The 19,169-nt window shown below is 48.0% G+C and overlaps 1 protein-coding gene across 2 annotated transcripts in view; it reads left to right on the plus strand.

The window, feature by feature from the left end:
- Positions 1-2,396: 2,396 nt before the first annotated feature.
- Positions 2,397-19,169, plus strand: part of gria4a (glutamate receptor, ionotropic, AMPA 4a) — a 298,568-nt gene continuing 281,795 nt past the window's right edge. For both annotated transcript variants that reach the window (XM_056283881.1, XM_056283882.1), the window contains exons 1-2: positions 2,397-2,487; positions 9,566-9,724. In XM_056283881.1, coding sequence (XP_056139856.1) covers positions 2,397-2,487; positions 9,566-9,724 — 250 coding nt within the window. The remainder of the gene's footprint in view (positions 2,488-9,565; positions 9,725-19,169) is intronic.

Genomic DNA, 19,169 nt, shown 5'->3' on the forward strand with positions numbered 1-19,169 from the left:
CAGAGTTTTCCTTAATAGCATCGATAATCTCTCTATTTATGTTAAAGTGGAGGAAAGGAAAAGCCTGAATACTGTTAATGGTAGCAGTTGACTGTTAATGGCGCCCCTTCCTAGCGGATGCACGGGCTAGAAAACGCAGCATCTTCCCCGGGGAAGCCTCACAGAGGTGCCGTGTCTGTATGTGTACAGGCAGCCATGCGTACAGAGCTGGAATAGCCTCCCAGTGTGACTTACTCCAGCTCTTTAAGCATCTCCCAGGAGCACATGAGAGAGAAAGGGGGTGGGGGGGGGAACAGCAGCAGGAGTCATTAATTGTATTACTTTGGTAACTGGATCAGTGTCACTTATCAGTCATAAGATATTTTCGTCTGAAAGACTTATGCCATCTGAAAAAGATGGACAAATCCTCTTCCGCGAGGGAAACTTTGATGGACTAAATTGAATAGGATTTAGCCTCTGGCGCATCCGGCGTGCCGCGGTGGAGTCGGTGCGTGTAGTCGGGGTCCCGGTGTACCCCTGAGACAGTTGGTGCAAACGCAATCACCAAAACGTTATGTGTTTTCAGGGGATTGTCAGGAGTACCTAAAGCACGACTGGATTACAGGGATCAGAGACTCGGTTTGGAAGGGGCTCGCGGGGGCTCTCCTGCGCCGCAGTATATCCGCGGCTGCGTAACGTGGACGTAAGCCAGACGTTACTTCATCAACGGTCCTGTCCGGGTGAAGTGAGGTGAGGCGAATGAGTCGACATGACCCGAGTCCAAAAAAAACAGACCTGGAAATGGGTAAGAAAGGTATTTATATGAGACGTGCTCCCACAGCGGGGCTGTGTGGTTTCAGCACCGCGGACAGCGCCCGTCTGCCTGAGCCAATCACCTGCCGGCAGACGCGGCTGCGGACGGGGGTCTTGTTTTAATTGCTCAAGTCAAAGCGACTTTCTGACGTTCATTATTTGTCTTCATGTTAGTTGTTTATTGCGAGCACAGTTCTGTGCTCATACAGGAGCGGATCGAAGGAACGGATTGGGCTCTTCATTGAGTTGGCGTGGGCCCACTTCCACCTTCTTCACATGCTTTGCAGAGGGGGGGGGGCTCTCTCTGCTACCTAGATGGACAGCATGGTCTGTCAGTGAGGGAAAAGTTTTTTTTTTGTCATATGAAAAAACGGACAGTTGGCTTAGTGAGCTGAAACTGTCTGCAGATCTGTGTCGTCCGGGTTACCGGCGGGTTTAAAGGCCGGAAACGCTCCTCCGAAGCGTTCTCGTGAATGTTCTCCGGTTTGCCTTTACCATCCCCGGCGCCTTTTGGCCACCATGCACACCTAACGCCTGGGCTACTGTCGTCTCCTCGTGTCAGTCATCTCTATCACTCACTGGCTAGCTCTCTCCCCCGCCGCCTGACTGAGACCCCCCCCCCCGCCCGACCCCCGCCCCTCCCCGTCCCCCCTCCGCGGCCAGATGTTGCGCCTCGCGAGGCTGTGACGGGGAAACAAGGAGTATTACCGCTGCAGCGTCCCGCAGCTGCACGCGGGCTTTCCCCTTCCATTCGGATTTGTAACCCAACGCTTTGCGTTAAAACAAAACTCCCCCTCCCTCTCTCTCCCCCCCTTTTCTCTCCCCCACCATCTCGCAAAACACTTCGGCATCTACCTACACGCGCACGCGCGCACACTTCTATGAATTGGGGGGGGGGTGATGCTCTGCTCGACATGACTGGACTTCGGGTGTGGTGAAGTACAACAAATAGAAATCCGCAGGATGAAACGCACCCAGGCTCAACGCTCTCGAACAGGGGGCGCAAACCCCGTCCCGCCGGTAGCAGCGGGCGTCGGAAGACAAACTACTATGCTGGATCTTCTTTGTATCGGTTCCCAACCACGGCTAATCCCCAATGCTCCGAGGTTACGCGTAATGGCAAGTTAAAGACGACAGGCTTGGAAAAAAGAGGAGGGTGTTCTGAGAGAGAGAGGCAGAGAGAGAGAGAGAGAGAGAGAGAGAGAGAGAGAGAGAGAGAGAGAGAGACGGCGCGCATGTCTAGTTCCTACATGCAGACTGTTGCCCGCTCTTTAACCATTCTAGCGAGTTTTCTCTCTCTCTCTCTCTCTCTCTCTCTCTCTCTCTCTCTCTCTCTCTCTCTCTCTCTCTCTCTCTCTCTCTCTCTCTCTCTCTCTCTCCCCATCTTGCATGTGCTCCGGACACAAGCTCTCCAAAGCGGACTCTGTAGGGGGAAGGAACGCACACCACCACCATGGAATACTGCTGAAAACTGGGGAGGGGAAAGAAAAAACACAACCGTCTCTATTTCCTCCTTTTCCGTCTCTTTTCCGTCTCTTTCCTTCTCTGCTGTCTCCTCCCTCTCAATGTCTCTCAACAGTTTCTAAGGGGTTGAAGGAAAGAAGATGAGGAATATTTTCTCTTGGCACTTTCTCTGGGTGTATTCCGCCCTTTGGGGGCTGGCGACGGGGGCATTCCCCAGCTCGGTACAGATAGGTGAGTAACCGGATCTTGAAAAGCCATTTCATCCGGCATCCCGCTGACATTTGACGCAAACATTTCCCCACAACGCGTCCGTAAAATTAGTTTCCTGACGTGATTTGATCCCCGGAAGACGCAAGAAAGCACCGCGCAAGACACACCGACGTGGGAAACGGAGGAAGACGAGGCACCGTAAAGTGGACAAACGCCGTTTTCCAGTGGGCACGTTTATTTTTATTTCTATTCTTTCTTTCTTTCTTTTTTTTTTGGATGACATCTTTGCAATGAAGGAGAAATGGTTTTGTCTGTGCATGTGCAAGATGACGTGACTCTGAAGATGATTGACAAAAATTGTCATAACTCTCTCGCCATCCCTCCCGTCTCACGTTGCGTTTCTGTTTTTAATCAGCTGCTCTGCGCCCATGAATGTTTCAGCGCGCTTTATCCATCTTCTCCACTATTTAGACACTGCAGTATTCTCTCTCTCTCTCTCTCTCTCTCTCTCTCTCTCTCTCTCTCTCTCTCTCTCTCTCTCTCTCTCTCTCTCTCTCGCTCTCGCTCTCTGAATCGTTCCCGCTCTCTGCCCTTTCCCTCGTTACCTCCGTGTCAATGCGGGATAATTCTCCCGCTCGCTCAGCTCCAAGACAAACATGACTGATGCTGCAGGATCGATGCGTGGCGCACGCAAACGGAAGGGCGCATACATGTGCTGTGTATGGATGGATTCGGTTTCCCCACTCTTTCCCGCTTTCTCTCTCTCTCTCTCTCTCTCTCTCTCTCTCTCTCTCTCTCTCTCTCTCTCTCTCTCTCTCTCTCTACGCACACACACACACTCGCCGATGGTTGTATTTGGTCCACAAACACAGATGTCACAGACTCGCGTGTGTCAGTGTGTGCAGCGGACGCTCCTTGCGCGGGGCAGCCGAGAGGTTCTGTAGTGAGATTCTGCTTCTCGACCCCCGAACCTCTCAAGCTGCTGCCGGTGAGATTCATATTTCCTGCTTGGGGGTCCTGGTCACCGAGACATGCATGCGCTGATTCATACGCACAAGCGTGCATGCTCGTGTGTGCATGTGCATTCAGAATATACAACACATACAGCGCGTGCACGGCAGGCCAGGCGGAGGAGTCGTCAGACATGCAGCTGTAAGTGAGCAGTTCCGCGGACGAGCATGCATGATGCACACACTCGTGCGTGTACTGTACAAACTCACACACAAGTTCGCGCTCTCTGTCTGTCTGTCTGCCTGTCTGTCTGTCTGCCTCTCTCTCTCTCTCTCTCTCTCTCTCTCTCTCTCTCTCTCTCTCTCTCTCTCTCTCTCTCTCTCTCTCTCTCACACACACACACACACACACACACACAGGCACACACACACACACGGGCAAACACAAACACACATTCAATTACACATATGTCCGCTTCCTCTGCTCTCCTCCAGTTCACTTGAGGAGGCATTAGCATATCTCTGCAATGCACACAAGTTGACTGTCAATAGGAGCACAGGCACTCTTTGTGTGTGTGTGTGTGTGTGTGTGTGTGTGTGTGTGTGTGTGTGTGTGTGTGTGTGTGTGACAGAGAAGGATAAACAGAGAGGAGAGCAAGAGAGCTAGAGGGTATTTGTGGTTTGTGTAATTTGTTAGAGAGAAAAGAGCAATAACACATACGTGTGTGTGTGTGTATACATATATAATTGGTGTGGTGGTGGCCGGGAACCGCCGCGGCCGGGACGCGAACCCGGGTCTCCCGCGCCACGGGCGACGACGTTAGCCAGTCGACTAAAGGGTCCGACCCGCTAGCCGAGAGCTAGCGAGTCTACTCATGGTCGTTACATTTATGCTGAAACACCTCAAATGCCGCCCCCCCCCCAAACCGGTTTAACTACAGACGTGTTTGTGTGTGTGTTGTTCTTATGTCTGTATCCACGTGTGTCTGTTGGCTTTTGACGGACTAGAATCGCACCCCAAAACAGAAACCACACATCGTGCCCCTCCCTGTCAGCTAATTGTGACGGGTTCAAATTCCGGTGGGTTCTCCGGTCTGTGTCTCAGGCCACACTCTCCATTTAAATGGGGAGGTGGTTCTAGTTACTGGCTGAGCACAGTGAGCTCAGGGCATTTAGGCTACAGCTGCACGATGTGCGCGCGCGCGTGAGTGTGTGCGCGCGCGCGGTAAGGAGGGATGATGACTGACCTATTGGCAGTCATGATGTGATGGGGGAGGGGGGGGTAGTGTGAACGGGAAACTGGGAGAAAGACACAGGGAAGTGATGTGTTTCTGAGCGACTCTGCTCCCTGACTCATCTTTTCCCCGGTGGTCGCTTAATTCGGTTAGTTCGGTTTATTTCATTGCTTTACATTTCATTTCAGCAGATTTTACATCGTCTTATTTCCAATTCAGTTCAGTCTAACTCAGTTTCGCTCCGATCCAGTTCAGTTCAGTTCAGTTCAGTTCGCCCACGACATCTCCGAAGTGAAGTTTCCTAAAAACCTGCACGAATCAACGGGGGGCTGCGCAGTCGGGAACAATATGCGATGCAAAATTAACAATGTAGCCCGTTTCGTTGTGTTAATCACAGCAAGACACGGGGGGCTAAGTGCTGGAGTCAGCGATCCTCTCGCAGATAGGAGCGGGTTTCGGCGATCACAGCACGAAACCTCGCCGCTTTGTTTACGGTCTCCAGGACGTTCCCAGGCAGCATGCTTGCCCTTAATCACACGTGTCTTGTTCTGCCAGTAGTTGTCATGTGGGCTTTATTCGAGTCTCTGGGCTTAATGGGACTGACACTGGCAGGGGTGCCGCAGGGAGCGTTGGAGTGTCTCAGGAGGTCTGGTAGGTTTAGGTGACTAACCAAGAACTGCAAAATACTGTGACGTGCATGGGTAAAGAGACACGCTGGCCGCTGGCTGGCGGGTCTGACCCTTTAGTCTAGCGGTTAGCGATGTCTCCTGCGGTGCGGGCGGTACGGGTTCGCCTCCCGGCCGCGGCAGTTCCTGTAGTTGCGTTGTACCCCGAATTCGCTACAACACCATCCTCAGTCCCCCTGCCGAGCACAAACTTCTCTCTCTCTCTCTCTTTGCCCCCCACCTTTCTGCCCCCCCCCTCTCTGTCTCTCATTTCCTCTTTGATACTCAGAATGAAGTTGGTGGTTTCTCCTCCGCTCTCCATTTACTGGATGACGTTTGCATCATCCTGTGTGACACTTTTAATTTCAAAGGACAGCAGACTCGCTTAGTCACCCACCACTCTTCTTCCCCTTCTCTTCCTCTCCGCGCTTATCGATGAATCACGGCCCATCTACTTGACATCTTTTGATTTGGCTCCCCTGTTCTTCTATCATGTATTCCCTCTGTGAATGTTCCCTTTCATTTTCTCTGACTCCTTTCCCTGTTAGTTTATTGGTCTCGTCTCTCTCCCGTTTAGAAATAATATTGACTTTTTTTCCCCTCCCCAGTTCACTTTCTTTAGCAAAACTGCAGTCAAACATAGCCTATAACCTCCAAACATGGCCTCTAACCTGTGCATGGGAACAAAAGAACAGAATTTAACTGCAACAATGCGCTGGAAGAATGTGCGTCGTGTGTGCGTGTGCGTGTGCGTGTGTGTGTGTGCATCCTTTCATGTATGCTTTGTGTTCTCTCTCCTGGTAAACGAGAGATGACATACTTTGCACACGGCAGAATTCCTGTCGTTACTATTTGCTTTTAGAAAGAGGAAATCCTTTTCGCATTCGACTGTTAAAACAATTTCCATCTTTGATGCCATTTTTCACCGGGCTGACAACTGAATAACGATAAGCTGTCCACGGAGATGATGACGTGTGAAACGAGCAGCCCCCCCTCCCCCTAACTATCTTCTGCCATGGCTGCGCCCCCACTAGTGGCCCACATGGGCGACAGACCATTTCTCTAATCTTGTCGGATGACAGTCTTGCTTGGGCGATAAAAGTGATTGGTTAACGAACGACAAGATTTCTGTCACATATCAAGGTAGTGTCATACTGTGGCAGTACGGCTTTCCTCGGGTCACGAAAATGAACGAGGAATGCCAGGAAATCTGCTGCTGCTCCAACAACTCGGCTGGCTTGGAAAACCGCCAAAAATCAGGAACAATTTATTTGTCATTCCCTCTAATGTACTACGTACACGAAAGAAACGAAATCCCTTTAGCCCTGGCCACAGCAGTGCAACACAAAAGACAAAAACACCACCAAAAACCTCCAAAACCAGCACCACCAAAAACAGAGAGAGAGAGAGAGAGAGAGAGAGAGAGAGAGAGAGAGAGAGAGAGAGAGAGAGAGAGAGAGAGAGAGAGAGAGAGAGAGAGAGAGAGAGAGAGAGAGAGAGAGAGAGTCCAAAAACTCCACCTTCCAAGAGAACGAACGCCAGCCAGGATGACAGTCGGGTCTGCAGGCCTTGTTTTTTTTTTTTCCCACCCGCATTCCAGCAACTCTGCCTCTGATTGGCTAGTACTCGTTGCCTCCGTCGGTTAAGTTGGTTAAGGTTAGGGTTAGGGATAGGGTTAGCCAATCAGAGATAGAGTAGGGGCGGGTCTTCCCCGGAATCCGGGTGGAGAAAATAATAATGCGTCTGCAGGGGCTAGCCGTTAGCTTAGCCTGCCCCGCTTCCGCATCCGGTCAGACCGCGCGCTCCCGGTTTCCTCCCCGGGCCCACAGGACGAAGCAGACCAAGCTCTCTCAGCCGACCCGGCGCCATCTCTCCCAGCCAAGCGAAACCGACGATCAGAATAAAAACTTCACACGACGACACAAACGTAGACGCTGCGTAATCGGTACTGGGCGAGGCCGCCGCAGACGCCAGTCCGCGTCGCCATCGTGGGGAAAAAAAAAACACAGCCTCTGTGTGAGTTTTTCCACATTTGCTGTCATTGATCCATAATGTAAATCTGCCCCATCAGAGTATTCCACAGGTGGGGTGTTTTAAAAAAGCCCCCCCCCCCACTGCTGTTATGCTACTTGACACCTCTGTGATAAATTCAATACCGTGTAACATGTAAGTTAAGTCAATGGCGCGGATCCGGATCTGAAACTCTGCATCAATAAATACAACAGGAAATAGAGTAAATAGAGGTATCGGGGCATCCCCGCTGGCCAGTCGAGGAGTGAATGACCCCTGCTGATGGCTGGCAGGTGACAAGGAGCCTCTGTGCTGCGTCACACACGCGGCGGCTGCAGGGCGTAGTGAGGGCACAGCTCACTGAGCAGAGAGGTGCAAGTTTGTCGACTCAGTGACGGTCATGTTACTCACATCGCCACCTGTGTCAGTTATGGTCATCTGAGCCACCGGATATGTGACACTGCTGGATAGCACACAAACATTATGATGCAGTTTGACAGAGTTTTTGTTTGTCTGTCTGTCTCTGTCTGTCTGTCTGTCATATCGTGTGTTGACACTTTTGTTTTCATTTTAAAGGCACGCAGAGTACAGCAAATGCACACACGCACAGACACAAACAGACACATTTAGACTCAGACTTGATTGGATCTTTGTTTTTGTCACTATGTTTTTTTGTTTTTTTTTTTGATGGTGAGGCGCTTTGTGGACATTTGTTCCAGAAAAGCTCTCCAGAAACCCATTCTTTATATGGTTTCGTTTACTCTAGTAATATCTTTATTGTCATTGCTCACTGCCTACGTCTTTTCTCTCGGTGGGATAACAAAGGCATTTCTGCACGGTTATTTTTGTGTTTGCCTAACAAGCTACCATTTTTAACCTGGTGCATGATGGTGATGTTGATACGTGGCATGGTCCATCTAATTTGGGGATCCCCTAACGCTTGCCTCGCTATTGATGATCTACCTGTTGCATACTTACACTAACTGTACTGGACACGACATACTCTCACGGCTGTGACTGTATTACTGTTTAGTGCTCTGCGCGTGATTTTTTTCGTACCAGTTTTCCGCAAGAACGCGCCCCCGTCACGCATGGATTCCGGGAAGACCCGCCCCTACTCTACCTCTGATTGGCTAACCCTATCCCTAACCCCACCCTAACCCTAGCCAACCTAATCAACGGAGGCAACGAGTAACTAGCCAATCAGAGGCAGAGTTCCCGGAGAACGGGTACGAAAAAAATCACGCCTCTAAAACGCGTTATTATGAAACCCACTGCTTTTCTGGGCACTCTGTCTCTGATTGGCCAGTACTCGTCACCTCCGTTGGTTAGGTTGGCTAAGGTTAGGGTTAGGGTGGGGTTAGGGATAGGGTTAGCCAATCAGAGATAGAGTAGGGGCGGGTCTTCCTAGTCTTGCCCAGAAAAGCAGTGGGATCCATAATAACGCCTCTAGAACGCCTGTGGGTTGACACACAAATACGTATATCCGCTTATGGGCTGGTCTCATAATACGTCACATATCACGTGACGGCAACGCATCCGCCATATTGGAGGACAACGGCTCCAATCCACAGGACACTGTGCTGCTCTTGACGGCGCGATGCGAAACGTCTAAACAGTCAGGGTGGACAGGGTTTGTTTCTAGATTTGATTCATACGGAAACAGCTGTCGTGTTTCGATATTTCACAATGGTTCATTTCTGCGCCGTTTCCGTGGTTCGAATCCAGAACTTGGTAAATTTTATTTCGCAAACTGTTTTTCGAAGAGTGGCGCACACCCGCCATGTTTTATTTCCCTACCTTTGTCCGATTGTCGCTTAGAATTTCGTTCTTGTAAAACACAGATCGGCAACGAGAACTTCAGCGTAAACAGTGGTTGCTAGGGACAGCAGCGTAAACAGTGGTTGCTACGGCCGAGCTGTCCTCCAACATGGCGGAGCTGCTCGGTGTCGATGAAAAAGTCACGTGATCGAGAATAACCAATCGCTGACTCTGGTAAACTGCCTCGGATGAAAGTGGAATGAAAAATGTTAGCGCTGTTGCTGACGACTTTACTCCGTCTCTTCCTCTACTTCCCATCGCTCCCTCCCTCACCAACCATCATTCGCCATATGTCGCTCTTCCTCCACCCGTCGTTAAACCTATCTGAACTATTCGACCTCTCTCGCCATCTCTTGCGCTGTCTAACGCACGTGTCTGTCTCCCCCCCCCCTCTCCCCCTTACCTCCTGTTGTTCTAGGTGGGCTGTTCATCAGGAATACAGATCAGGAGTATACAGCGTTCCGGCTAGCTATCTTCCTCCACAACACCAGCCCCAATGCTACAGAAGCGCCCTTTAACCTGGTCCCCCATGTCGACAACATAGAGACCGCCAACAGCTTTGCCGTCACCAACGCATGTAAGTCTGGACCCACGGTCGTCTCTCAGACGCACGACCGATATAAGACACAGTTGGGTTTTGTTCTCTCTCATTTCCTCCCCTCTGATGTGCCCCTTAAACACTCTCTCGCCTCTTAAGAGGAAACGAGTCTTTAAAGGGATGCGCGTGTGCGCATGCGTGCTGATGGTGCGTTAGTGTGGAGGCAGCTGGTCGTTGGTGCGAGGTAACCCGCCAGCGATCACCGTCACTGACCCCTGCGTTTGACAGCCAGTTGGAAATGTCCAGTTTCCACGTGTTTTCACGCCGGGGGGGGGGGGGATTCATTAACGGTGAGGCTGTATAGCCTGGCTGTAGCCCGCGAGTGTGTTCAGACGCAGGGCGGGAGATGGAGGGAAGGCCGTGAGATGGGAAGAAATGAAAGAGAGCTCTCGTTTGCGGATCGAATTAAACAGCAGCTCATTATCTTCAACACAGAGGATGCGACGGCTGGACGGTTTTACATTTTGAAAACAGGATTTTATTTTATTTTTTTGGCAGCTATTGTGTAGCACGTTGTAATGTTATCATTTTGGCTAATTTGGACACTAGAGATAGCACAATAAGCCAATTGTCTGCTCAGGAAGAGGGAACAGTCTGGCATTGTTGGATGAAATTTCACCAAAAAAAAACATTTGGGGAGGGGGGGGGTAGTAGATGGGAGGGTTTTCTAAAAGGTCTAAAAAACATCACGTGTTACCGCCATGTGTTCTCACCATTGAAATGAGGCCGGGGAAAGTAGCAGCGGTTTAGTGGGGAGAGAGGGTTGCCCTCTGTGAGTGAAACCTCGGGTAACATTTGGATGGTGTGTCCTCCCTGATCTTTTGGAAGATGACAGCTAATCCCTCATCATCCCTTTCTCTTCTCCAGGAGATGAGATCTAATCCTTTACTCTCTCCCTTGAACTGGAAGTTATGGAGAGAGACTGTTCGGTTGTGTGTGTCGCCCCGTCTGTACCCACTGACTGTGGAAGAGGATTTCATCTCGGGCGACTGTAAAATCAGTCTATTTTCAGTGTTTATATACGCTGTACACAACCCGATGAGTTGACTGTGCTGAAAAAAACAAGGAAATTTCTTGCCTGAAAGAACTGAGTGGAGGAAATTAGTTGAAGCTTAATGTACGTTGACATTTAGGTTGACATCAGTTTTTAGTGTCTCAGACTAAAGTACACGATGAGAACTAGTAAATGTTTGAACAAAATGAATATGATTAATATTGGATTGTTTGTTTTGAGATTAATACACTTGATATTTAATGTGCAATATTGTGTCTGTTATATTTTGATGTTTGATATTTAACGTTACTGTGACAAAAGAATGCCGTTGAAGTTAAAGGGCAAAGTATACAAATCAGTGGTCAGGCCTGCCATGCTCTATGGCCTAGGTTCCCCAATGGTGTGCCGTGGCACACTAGTGTGCCGTGAGGCAAGTCCAGGTGTGCCGTGGGATTTGGTGAAACCATACAGCGTTATTGCAATATACAACTAAAAAGTTATTAATTTTTTTTTCTGTCAGTATTTTGTACCCACTCATTTCCCAATACAGAGACAAATTATCAGCCTAAAAAAAACTTCTTTAAAAACCTTCCGTCAAAGGGAACCCCAGCTCTATGCTGTAGAAGCAGTGACAACAACAGAGAGGCTAGAATCTACATTACAGGTAGCATGGATGAACATGCTTTGTTGGTGCTCCATGGGAGTGACTAGAAAAGACCGGAAGAGAAGCAAAGTGAGAGCTATATGTTCAAGATCAGAGGAATGGATGAGAAGCTGAGAGAGACACGATTGAGATGGTTTGGACATGTACAGAGAGGAGGCTTAGACCATATAGGAAAGAAGATAGTGGACCTGGAAATACCTGGCGAAAGGAAAGAGGAAGGCCAAGGAAATGATGGCGAGACCATATTAGACGAGGACATGAGAAGGGTTGGACTGCGGGAGAGGGATGCATCAGTCAGAAAGCGAAGAAGAAGAAGTCGATGATGATGACGACGACGACTACTACTACTACTACTACTACTTGATATTTAATGCCTGAGGACCCTCATTGGGTCAATATGTTTGAGTCAGTAAACTTGTTTACACTCAGAACATTAATTCATGTTTTACATGCAAAGCCCATGACTCTCAAAGTGTTGAAAGTGAACTGAAATGTTCTTTCCACCTTAAACAGACAATCCACTCCTTTATCACCAAAGGCTCCACATTTTGTCTGCAAGAAAGAAAGGAACCCAAGTTCAACCTCTAATATGGAAAATAAATCATGACGGAACTCATAAATGTTCTGTAAAACGTGAGCTACATTGAGCTAAATGCTACACTATGCAAATGCACATGTGCTATGCAAACAAATGATTTATCAATGTTTGTAACTTGAGGTTATCCAGGTTCTCTGGTCCAAACAAAACAGCTCGCTGAATAAACTTAAGAGATATTCTTACTGCACTTTGGGTAGTTGAGGTATAAGTGTATTTAAATAAGAGGCACAAAAGAATACACATAACCTGTAGTAGACATCGACGACTGTCCTGCACACTTGTTCCCATGTAGCGAGTTTGGCGGTTTCTCAGCATCTTCTGGCTCCAAAATTATGACACCAAGTGTAATGTGGTGGAAGGAATCATCAGCATCAGATACCTGCAAGCACAAGGCATACCAGTCACCATGACAGTACAGAAGGACATTTCCACGGCTATGCAGGTTGACACAGGCGCTTTCAAAATGTTAGGTTTATGCTACATAATTTGTCTGGAGCGATTTTATGTCTGTTTTAAGCCTTTTTTAATACTCTAATTGGACCCCATGCACTTTCATATTGTGGAAAATGCTTCTGATGGAACAGCAGCAGCCATTATTTTTTTTCATTATTTGTTATTCTATTATGCAAACTGTCTCAGCTGAAATGGGAGGTGAGCAGATATGGAAATGAATCTCATTTAGGGTGTGAAGCTGTCTTTTACGTGAGCATTCACTCACACGGGACATTGTGAAGGAATCAGTGGTGTCATCATCCAAGATGATGGCAATGCCCCTATGCCCCACGGTTCTTACTGCAGTCACATCTGAAGATATGAGGGCGGGTGAGACAATATATGAATTATTTACGTGAACTACATATAGACTTGGCAGGAAGTGCAGTGAGATGATCATGCAAGACGACCAAACTGATCGGAGCTGGAGCCGTTTTGGAAAGAAGAATGGGTGAAAACCCCTAAAAGCAGATGAGACTGATAAAGAGAATTGGTTAATTGCTGCATTAGAGGGGAATGCCAACCATTATATGGATTCTCTTATAATAATTCTGTTTCTCCAGGACAGTTCAGTTATAATTTATGAACCCGCACCACTCTTTCCTAAAGCCAGGAATCGGACAGAAAACCCTCCAACATGTGATGGCACCAGGATGAAAAATGTAGGGCTGCTCCATGGACAATGGATGGAGCACTAGATGGCATTTTGATCGCCTGAGTGTGTGTGCGGGGGGGTCATTTATCTATCCATGTGGGTACCAAACGTGTACGCACTTGTGTGTGTGTGTGTGTGTGTGTGTGTGTGTGTGTGTGTGTGTGTGTGTGTGTGTGTGTGTGTGTGTGTCACTCACGGCTCTAACTCATTTTGATTGTGTTGTTCTAATGTTGTGGGATCAAACTTGGCTCATATTTCTTCTAGCTAGGCAAGAATCTGCACTATTTAATCCCCCCCCTTTCTCCTAAACCTAGGAAAGATTGTTTTGTGTTGTGTGGACCTGACAACAGTAGTTAAAGGTGAAGTCACACTGGTAATATAAGCTGTCATGTCCATGGACCATCTAGTCTGCAGCTGGTTGAAAATGTGAGTGCACTGTCTGGCACAGAACAGCGAAGAGGGTTTTAATGTTTCGGCTCTGGGCATAACCGTAGTCCACTGACTTCTGGTTTCTACTGCAGCGGTCATACCAGTTTCCTGGTTGTTGGAATGGGCTATTGACAGTGGCATATTTTTTGCTATGCCTGCAAGATTTACCATGGATAAATCTCAACGAGATGCACAGAACTGTCGGCAAATTTTGTGGACGTAACTTGGTATGTACAGCTTGAAGCTTTTCACCCGTTCATCCATTTTCCAAGCCACTTATCCTGCTCTCAGGGTCGCGGGGATGCTGGAGCCTATCCCAGCAGTCACTGGGCAGCAGGCAGGGAGACACCCTGGACAGGCCGCCAGTCCATCACAGGGCCTATGTAGATTATGCTGGGACTTCTTATTCCAATTCCACATAATATCTATGTTTTTGAAGACAATATAACAGAATACACGTGTGTGTGTGTGTGTGTGTGTACATATATATATATATATACGTGTATATATATATATATATATATATATATTATGTGTGTGTGAGCAGAAGAACACCAATTTCTCTGTTAATATAGTACACAGTGAGTACTTTATTGCTTCAATCCACTACATTACTCATCAGTACTTATTGCACATGCACAAAAGCGTTCCCTTTAAACCAATGAAATGTCCCTTTAAAGCAAGGGAAGGAAAAAAAAACGTCTCCTTTGATCCCTTGTTAACCCTCCCTTCAGCCAAGGGTTTAAAAATGTTCCCTTCCAAACGAAATACATCCCACAATCCCCCATGTGCATGCAGCTTGGCGCGCAGTCAGACAAGCCCAGTTCCCCGGACAAAGCAGCAGCCCTACAGAATGTAAGTGTTGGACGTGTATTAGAAGGACACTGGCGTTATAGAAGGCCTCAGCTGTTCTGGGCTGGATGAAGGCTGTTCGAATGTCACAGACTTGGCTGGTAGGCTGTTGGAAAGTTTTTTTTTTAAATCCCCCCCCCCCCCCTTTTCTCCCAGATTGTTCCTAACCATCCCTGTCGCTGCTCCACCCCCATCTGCCGATCCGGGGAGGGCTGCAGACTACCACATGCCTCCTCCGATACATGTGGAGTTGCCAGCCACTTCTTTTCACCTGACAGTGAAGAGTTTTGCCAGGGGGACGTAGCACGTGGGAGGATCACGCTATATCCCCCCCCGAACAGGCGCCCCGATCGACCAGAGGAGGCTCTAGTGCAGCGACCAGGACACATACCCACATCCGGTTTCCCACCCGCAGACACGGCCAATTGTGTCTGTAGGGACGCCTGACCAAGCTGGAAGTAACACAGGGATTCGAACCGGCGATCCCCGTGTTGGTAGGCAACGGAATAGACCGCTACGCTACCCGGATGCCCACTTTGCTTAAAAGTTAATTGGATTACTTAGCTGTACCTACAGCACTGAGTGTGCAATGTCTACAATTTTGCAGTGAAACAGGCGGTGAACGTTTGATATTAGCTGATAGACATCAAGTGTTGCCACGGTCACTCTTACTCCGGCTGTCTCGTTGCTGCGGGTATTAATGTTGCATCCATTCCACTTGCAGCGATTACATTCCTCATTGCCTTCCCTCGCTGCTTGCCCCGGTCCAGAAGGGCTTACTTGTTATTACAGCAAATCATCAAATGTTGTCACCAGATTGTTCACTCGAGGGAAAGCAGCAAGGGACATGGGAAGTGCTAGATAAGAACTGAATGCAGTCCTGCTGCTGGAAAATGCGCCCACTCAATGCACACGCCTAAGCATTCAGCACAGACAGCTACACTGACCACGCATACATAGAAGCAGCTTCACAAAAATGGTTGGTTCATGTTTTTTTGAAACATTAAATCGCAATTTTTTTTTTTGAGGCGGCACGATGGCGCAGTGGTTAGCATGTTCGCCTCACAGCAAGAAGGTCCTGGGTTCGAGCCCCAGGGTAGTCCAACCTTGGGGGTTGTCCCGGGTTGTCCTCTGTGTGGAGTTTGCATGGTCTCCCCCCGTGTCTGTGTGGGTTTCCTCCGGGGGCTCCGGTTTCCTCCCACCGTCCAAAGACATGTAGGTCAGGTGAATCGACCTTACTAAATTGTCCCTAGGAATGAATGTGTGTGTGTGTGTGTGTGTGTGTGTGTGTGTGTGTGTGTGTGTGTGTGTGTGTGTGTGGGCCTTGTGATGGACTGGCGGCCTGTCCAGGGTGTCTCCCCACCTGCCGCCCAATGACTGCTGGGATAGGCTCCAGCATCCCTGTGACCCTGAGTAAGCATAAGCGGTTTGGATAATGGATGGATGTTTGTGTGAGACATCTTATGACAACGAGTACATAATTTATTCACAGCCAAAGAACATTTAGCGTCATTTGAACAAGTAATTCTAACGTCCATACATTGTCAATGCCAAGAGACAATGCGGGTTCAATGGAGCCTGTCTCAATAGAGCCACATTTCACATATACTGGCAATTTTGAGACTCTATTTCACCTAACTTGCAGGTGCTCTGGATTGTGGCAGACAAATTGTGTACCTGGGGGGACACAATTGCACAGATTGGGTTGGAATTGAATTTAGGACCCTCTTGCTGTGAGGTGACTGCTAATCACCAAGTCACTGTAATGCTCAGAAACTGTCAAAAGTTAGTCTAAATGAAATAAGATTGCCTTGAAAGGTTGACTCATGTCAATGCTTCTGTATTGTGTAAACGTTAACAAGGCCGAGGCGTCCTGCCTTATAGTCTTATTTCCCCAAGTGAGCAACAAGGCACTTGTAAATACAAGCCTTTGTGCTTGTTTGTGCTTGTTGCATGTGTGTAAGTGTGTTTTGAGCTATCCTTACCTGACCAAAGAGAAATTTCTCCAAGAAATTTGCTTTGTAAGTTGAGCCGTTCATTTGGTATGTATAATGCTTGTGAAGGGGCCCGGGGTCTCTGTTATGCTGTGGGGGGCATTTTCCTGCCATGGTTTGGGTCCACTTGGCCCCTTAGAGGGAAGGGTCTCTGCAAATCAATGCAAAGTTATTCTGAGTGATCACCTTTATCCTGTGATGAGACATTTCTATCCTGATGGGAGTGGCCCCTTCCAGGATGATAATGCCGCCATCCACAGGGCACGAGGGGTCACTGTATACTTCGATGAGGATGAACATGATGTAAATCATATGCTATGGGCTTTACAGTTACCACATCTCAACCCAGTTGAACACGTATGGGAGATTTTGGACTGACGTGTTAGACAGCACTCTCCACCACCATCATCACAACACCAAATGAGGGAACGTTTTTTGGAAGAATGGTGTCCATCCCTCCAGTAGAGTCCAGAGACTTGTAGAATCTGTGACAAGAAGCATTTAAGCTGTTCTGGAGGCTCGTGGTGGACCAACACCATACTAACACACTTTATGTTGGTTTTTCCTTTCATTTGACTCTGGTCTGTATGTGTGTATGTCCTTACATTACTGTGAACAACTCTCACTCCTTTTTCTGTGTGTGTGCGTGTGTGCGTGCGTGTGTGCTTACATGCATGCAAAATAAGAAAGAAGAACTGGAGTTGGTCCCCGGGTGCTGCAGCTGCCCACTGCTCCTATACAATAGGATGAGTTACATGCAGAAGACAGATTTCATTGTAACCAAACAACTGCACAATGACAAAAATAAAGCTTCTTTCTTCTTTTCATAAATTGGCATAGTCACTTCAGTCAGGCGTATAAAAAAGTTATTTCGGTTGATATTAAAACTGCTTAACTGCCTCAAAATAACATTTTAACTATGGTTTCCATTGTCTTATATTGCGGTTTTAAAAAGTCTTGAGTGTATATGCTCTGTATGTTAGCGTGGTGGTTAGCTAGACGTGTTAAAGAAGATTTTAAGCGAATTTCCAGTTCATTGAAGCCAGAGATGTGCACCTTGTTCTTTGTACTGTTCGCATGAGCATAGAATGATAACAATACTGTCGGTGTTGTTTTGTAGCTGACTACCCTTCATTTTTTGATTACGTATTTGGTTTTATTAGCAGGCTTAGACTCGTAGACATAGACTCACCACTCTGAACAACATTAAAAAGTTAAGTATCTGAAGTATAATTTTTATTTCCCTGGACTTGTAAAGTAAATTTGTGGACTTCAGCTCTGCATTCAATACAATCAGCGATGCTCTCCTACAGGACAAACTCTCCAAGCTCCACGTACCTAACACCACCTGCAGGTGGATCACTGACTTCCTAATCAACAGGAATTGGCATGTGAAGATGGGGAAGCATGTCTCGACTCATCAGCACCTGTTGCCCCCCCCCCCCCCCGCTGCATCCTGTCCTCATTGCTCTTCTCGCTTTACACCAATGGCTGCACCTCCAGACTGTCAAGTTGCTAAATTTGCGGCCACCACCATCATCTGACTCATATCTGAGGGTGATGAGTCTTATAGATGGGAAGTTGACCAGCTGGTTTCATGGAACAACCTGAAGACACTGGAGATGGTGATGGACTTCAAGAGAAGAACAGCCGCCGCGGTAACAACTGCCAACTCACTCCATTTCCTGGGCACCATCATCACTCAGGATCTCAAGTGGGAGGTAAAAAATCAGCTCCCTCATCAATAAAGCACAGCAAAGGACGTACTTCTTGCAGCAGCTGAAGAAACTAAACCTGCCACAGACAATGATGGTGAATTTTTACACCTCCATCATTGAATCCATCCTAACCTACTCCATCACTGTCTGGTTTCCTGCTGCCACTGCCAGGGACCAGGCCAGGCTGCAGTGAATTATTTGCTCGGTGATCGGCTAACGCCTCCCATCTCTCCAGGACCTGCACCCCTCCGGGATCTTGAGGTGGGTAGGGAAGATCCCACCCTGGACACCACCTTTTTGAGACTCTGCCCTCGAGCAAGAGACTGAGGTCCATCAGGACTAAAATCTCATGCCATAAGAACAGTTTCTTCCTGGCTGCAATTGGATGCCCTCAAAATCTCCCTCTCACCGTTTTTCAGGTGGTGTGTGTCTTCCTCAAGCTCAGGTTCTCTACCAGAGGCCAAGGAGTTTGAGGGTTCTGTGCAGTATCTTAGCTGTTCCTAGGACTGTACTCTTCTGAACAGAGACCTCAGGTGTTGTTCCTGGAATCTGCTGGAGCCTAGGGATGGATACCGAAACCCGGTATTAAACGGGCACTGGTGCTAAATTATTAAAGACCATAGTATTGATAAGTACCGACGTTATATGTTCTGCTATTGGTATTGGAGGAATTCAGAAAATACTTGTGTGGTTGTCTTTGGGTTGCCCTCTAGTGTTGTTTTCCACTGCTGCATTGTGTTTTTGATGGAGGCTATTAGTGTCCTGTTGGCTTTGTGTAGTGCCAAGCACTCCAGTAACCATTTGTGGGGCATTGGATCTTAAGCTTTCTTGTCGTCAATCCATGCTGTGCTCAGGTTGGTCTGTCTGGTCTTAAGAGACTTGGGTGACTGCTCCATGGACCAGTGACTGATGCTTTGACCCTCTAGTGTTGTTCCTAATTCCTTTTTGAGTTTCACTCATGCATTGACTCATTCATTCAGCTTAGCTGCTAAGATGTCTGACAGGATCTCCCATGTTGTGGAGAGGCA

This window comes from Lampris incognitus, chromosome 7 (assembly GCF_029633865.1).
Source record: "Lampris incognitus isolate fLamInc1 chromosome 7, fLamInc1.hap2, whole genome shotgun sequence".
Lineage (NCBI taxonomy): Eukaryota > Metazoa > Chordata > Actinopteri > Lampriformes > Lampridae > Lampris > Lampris incognitus.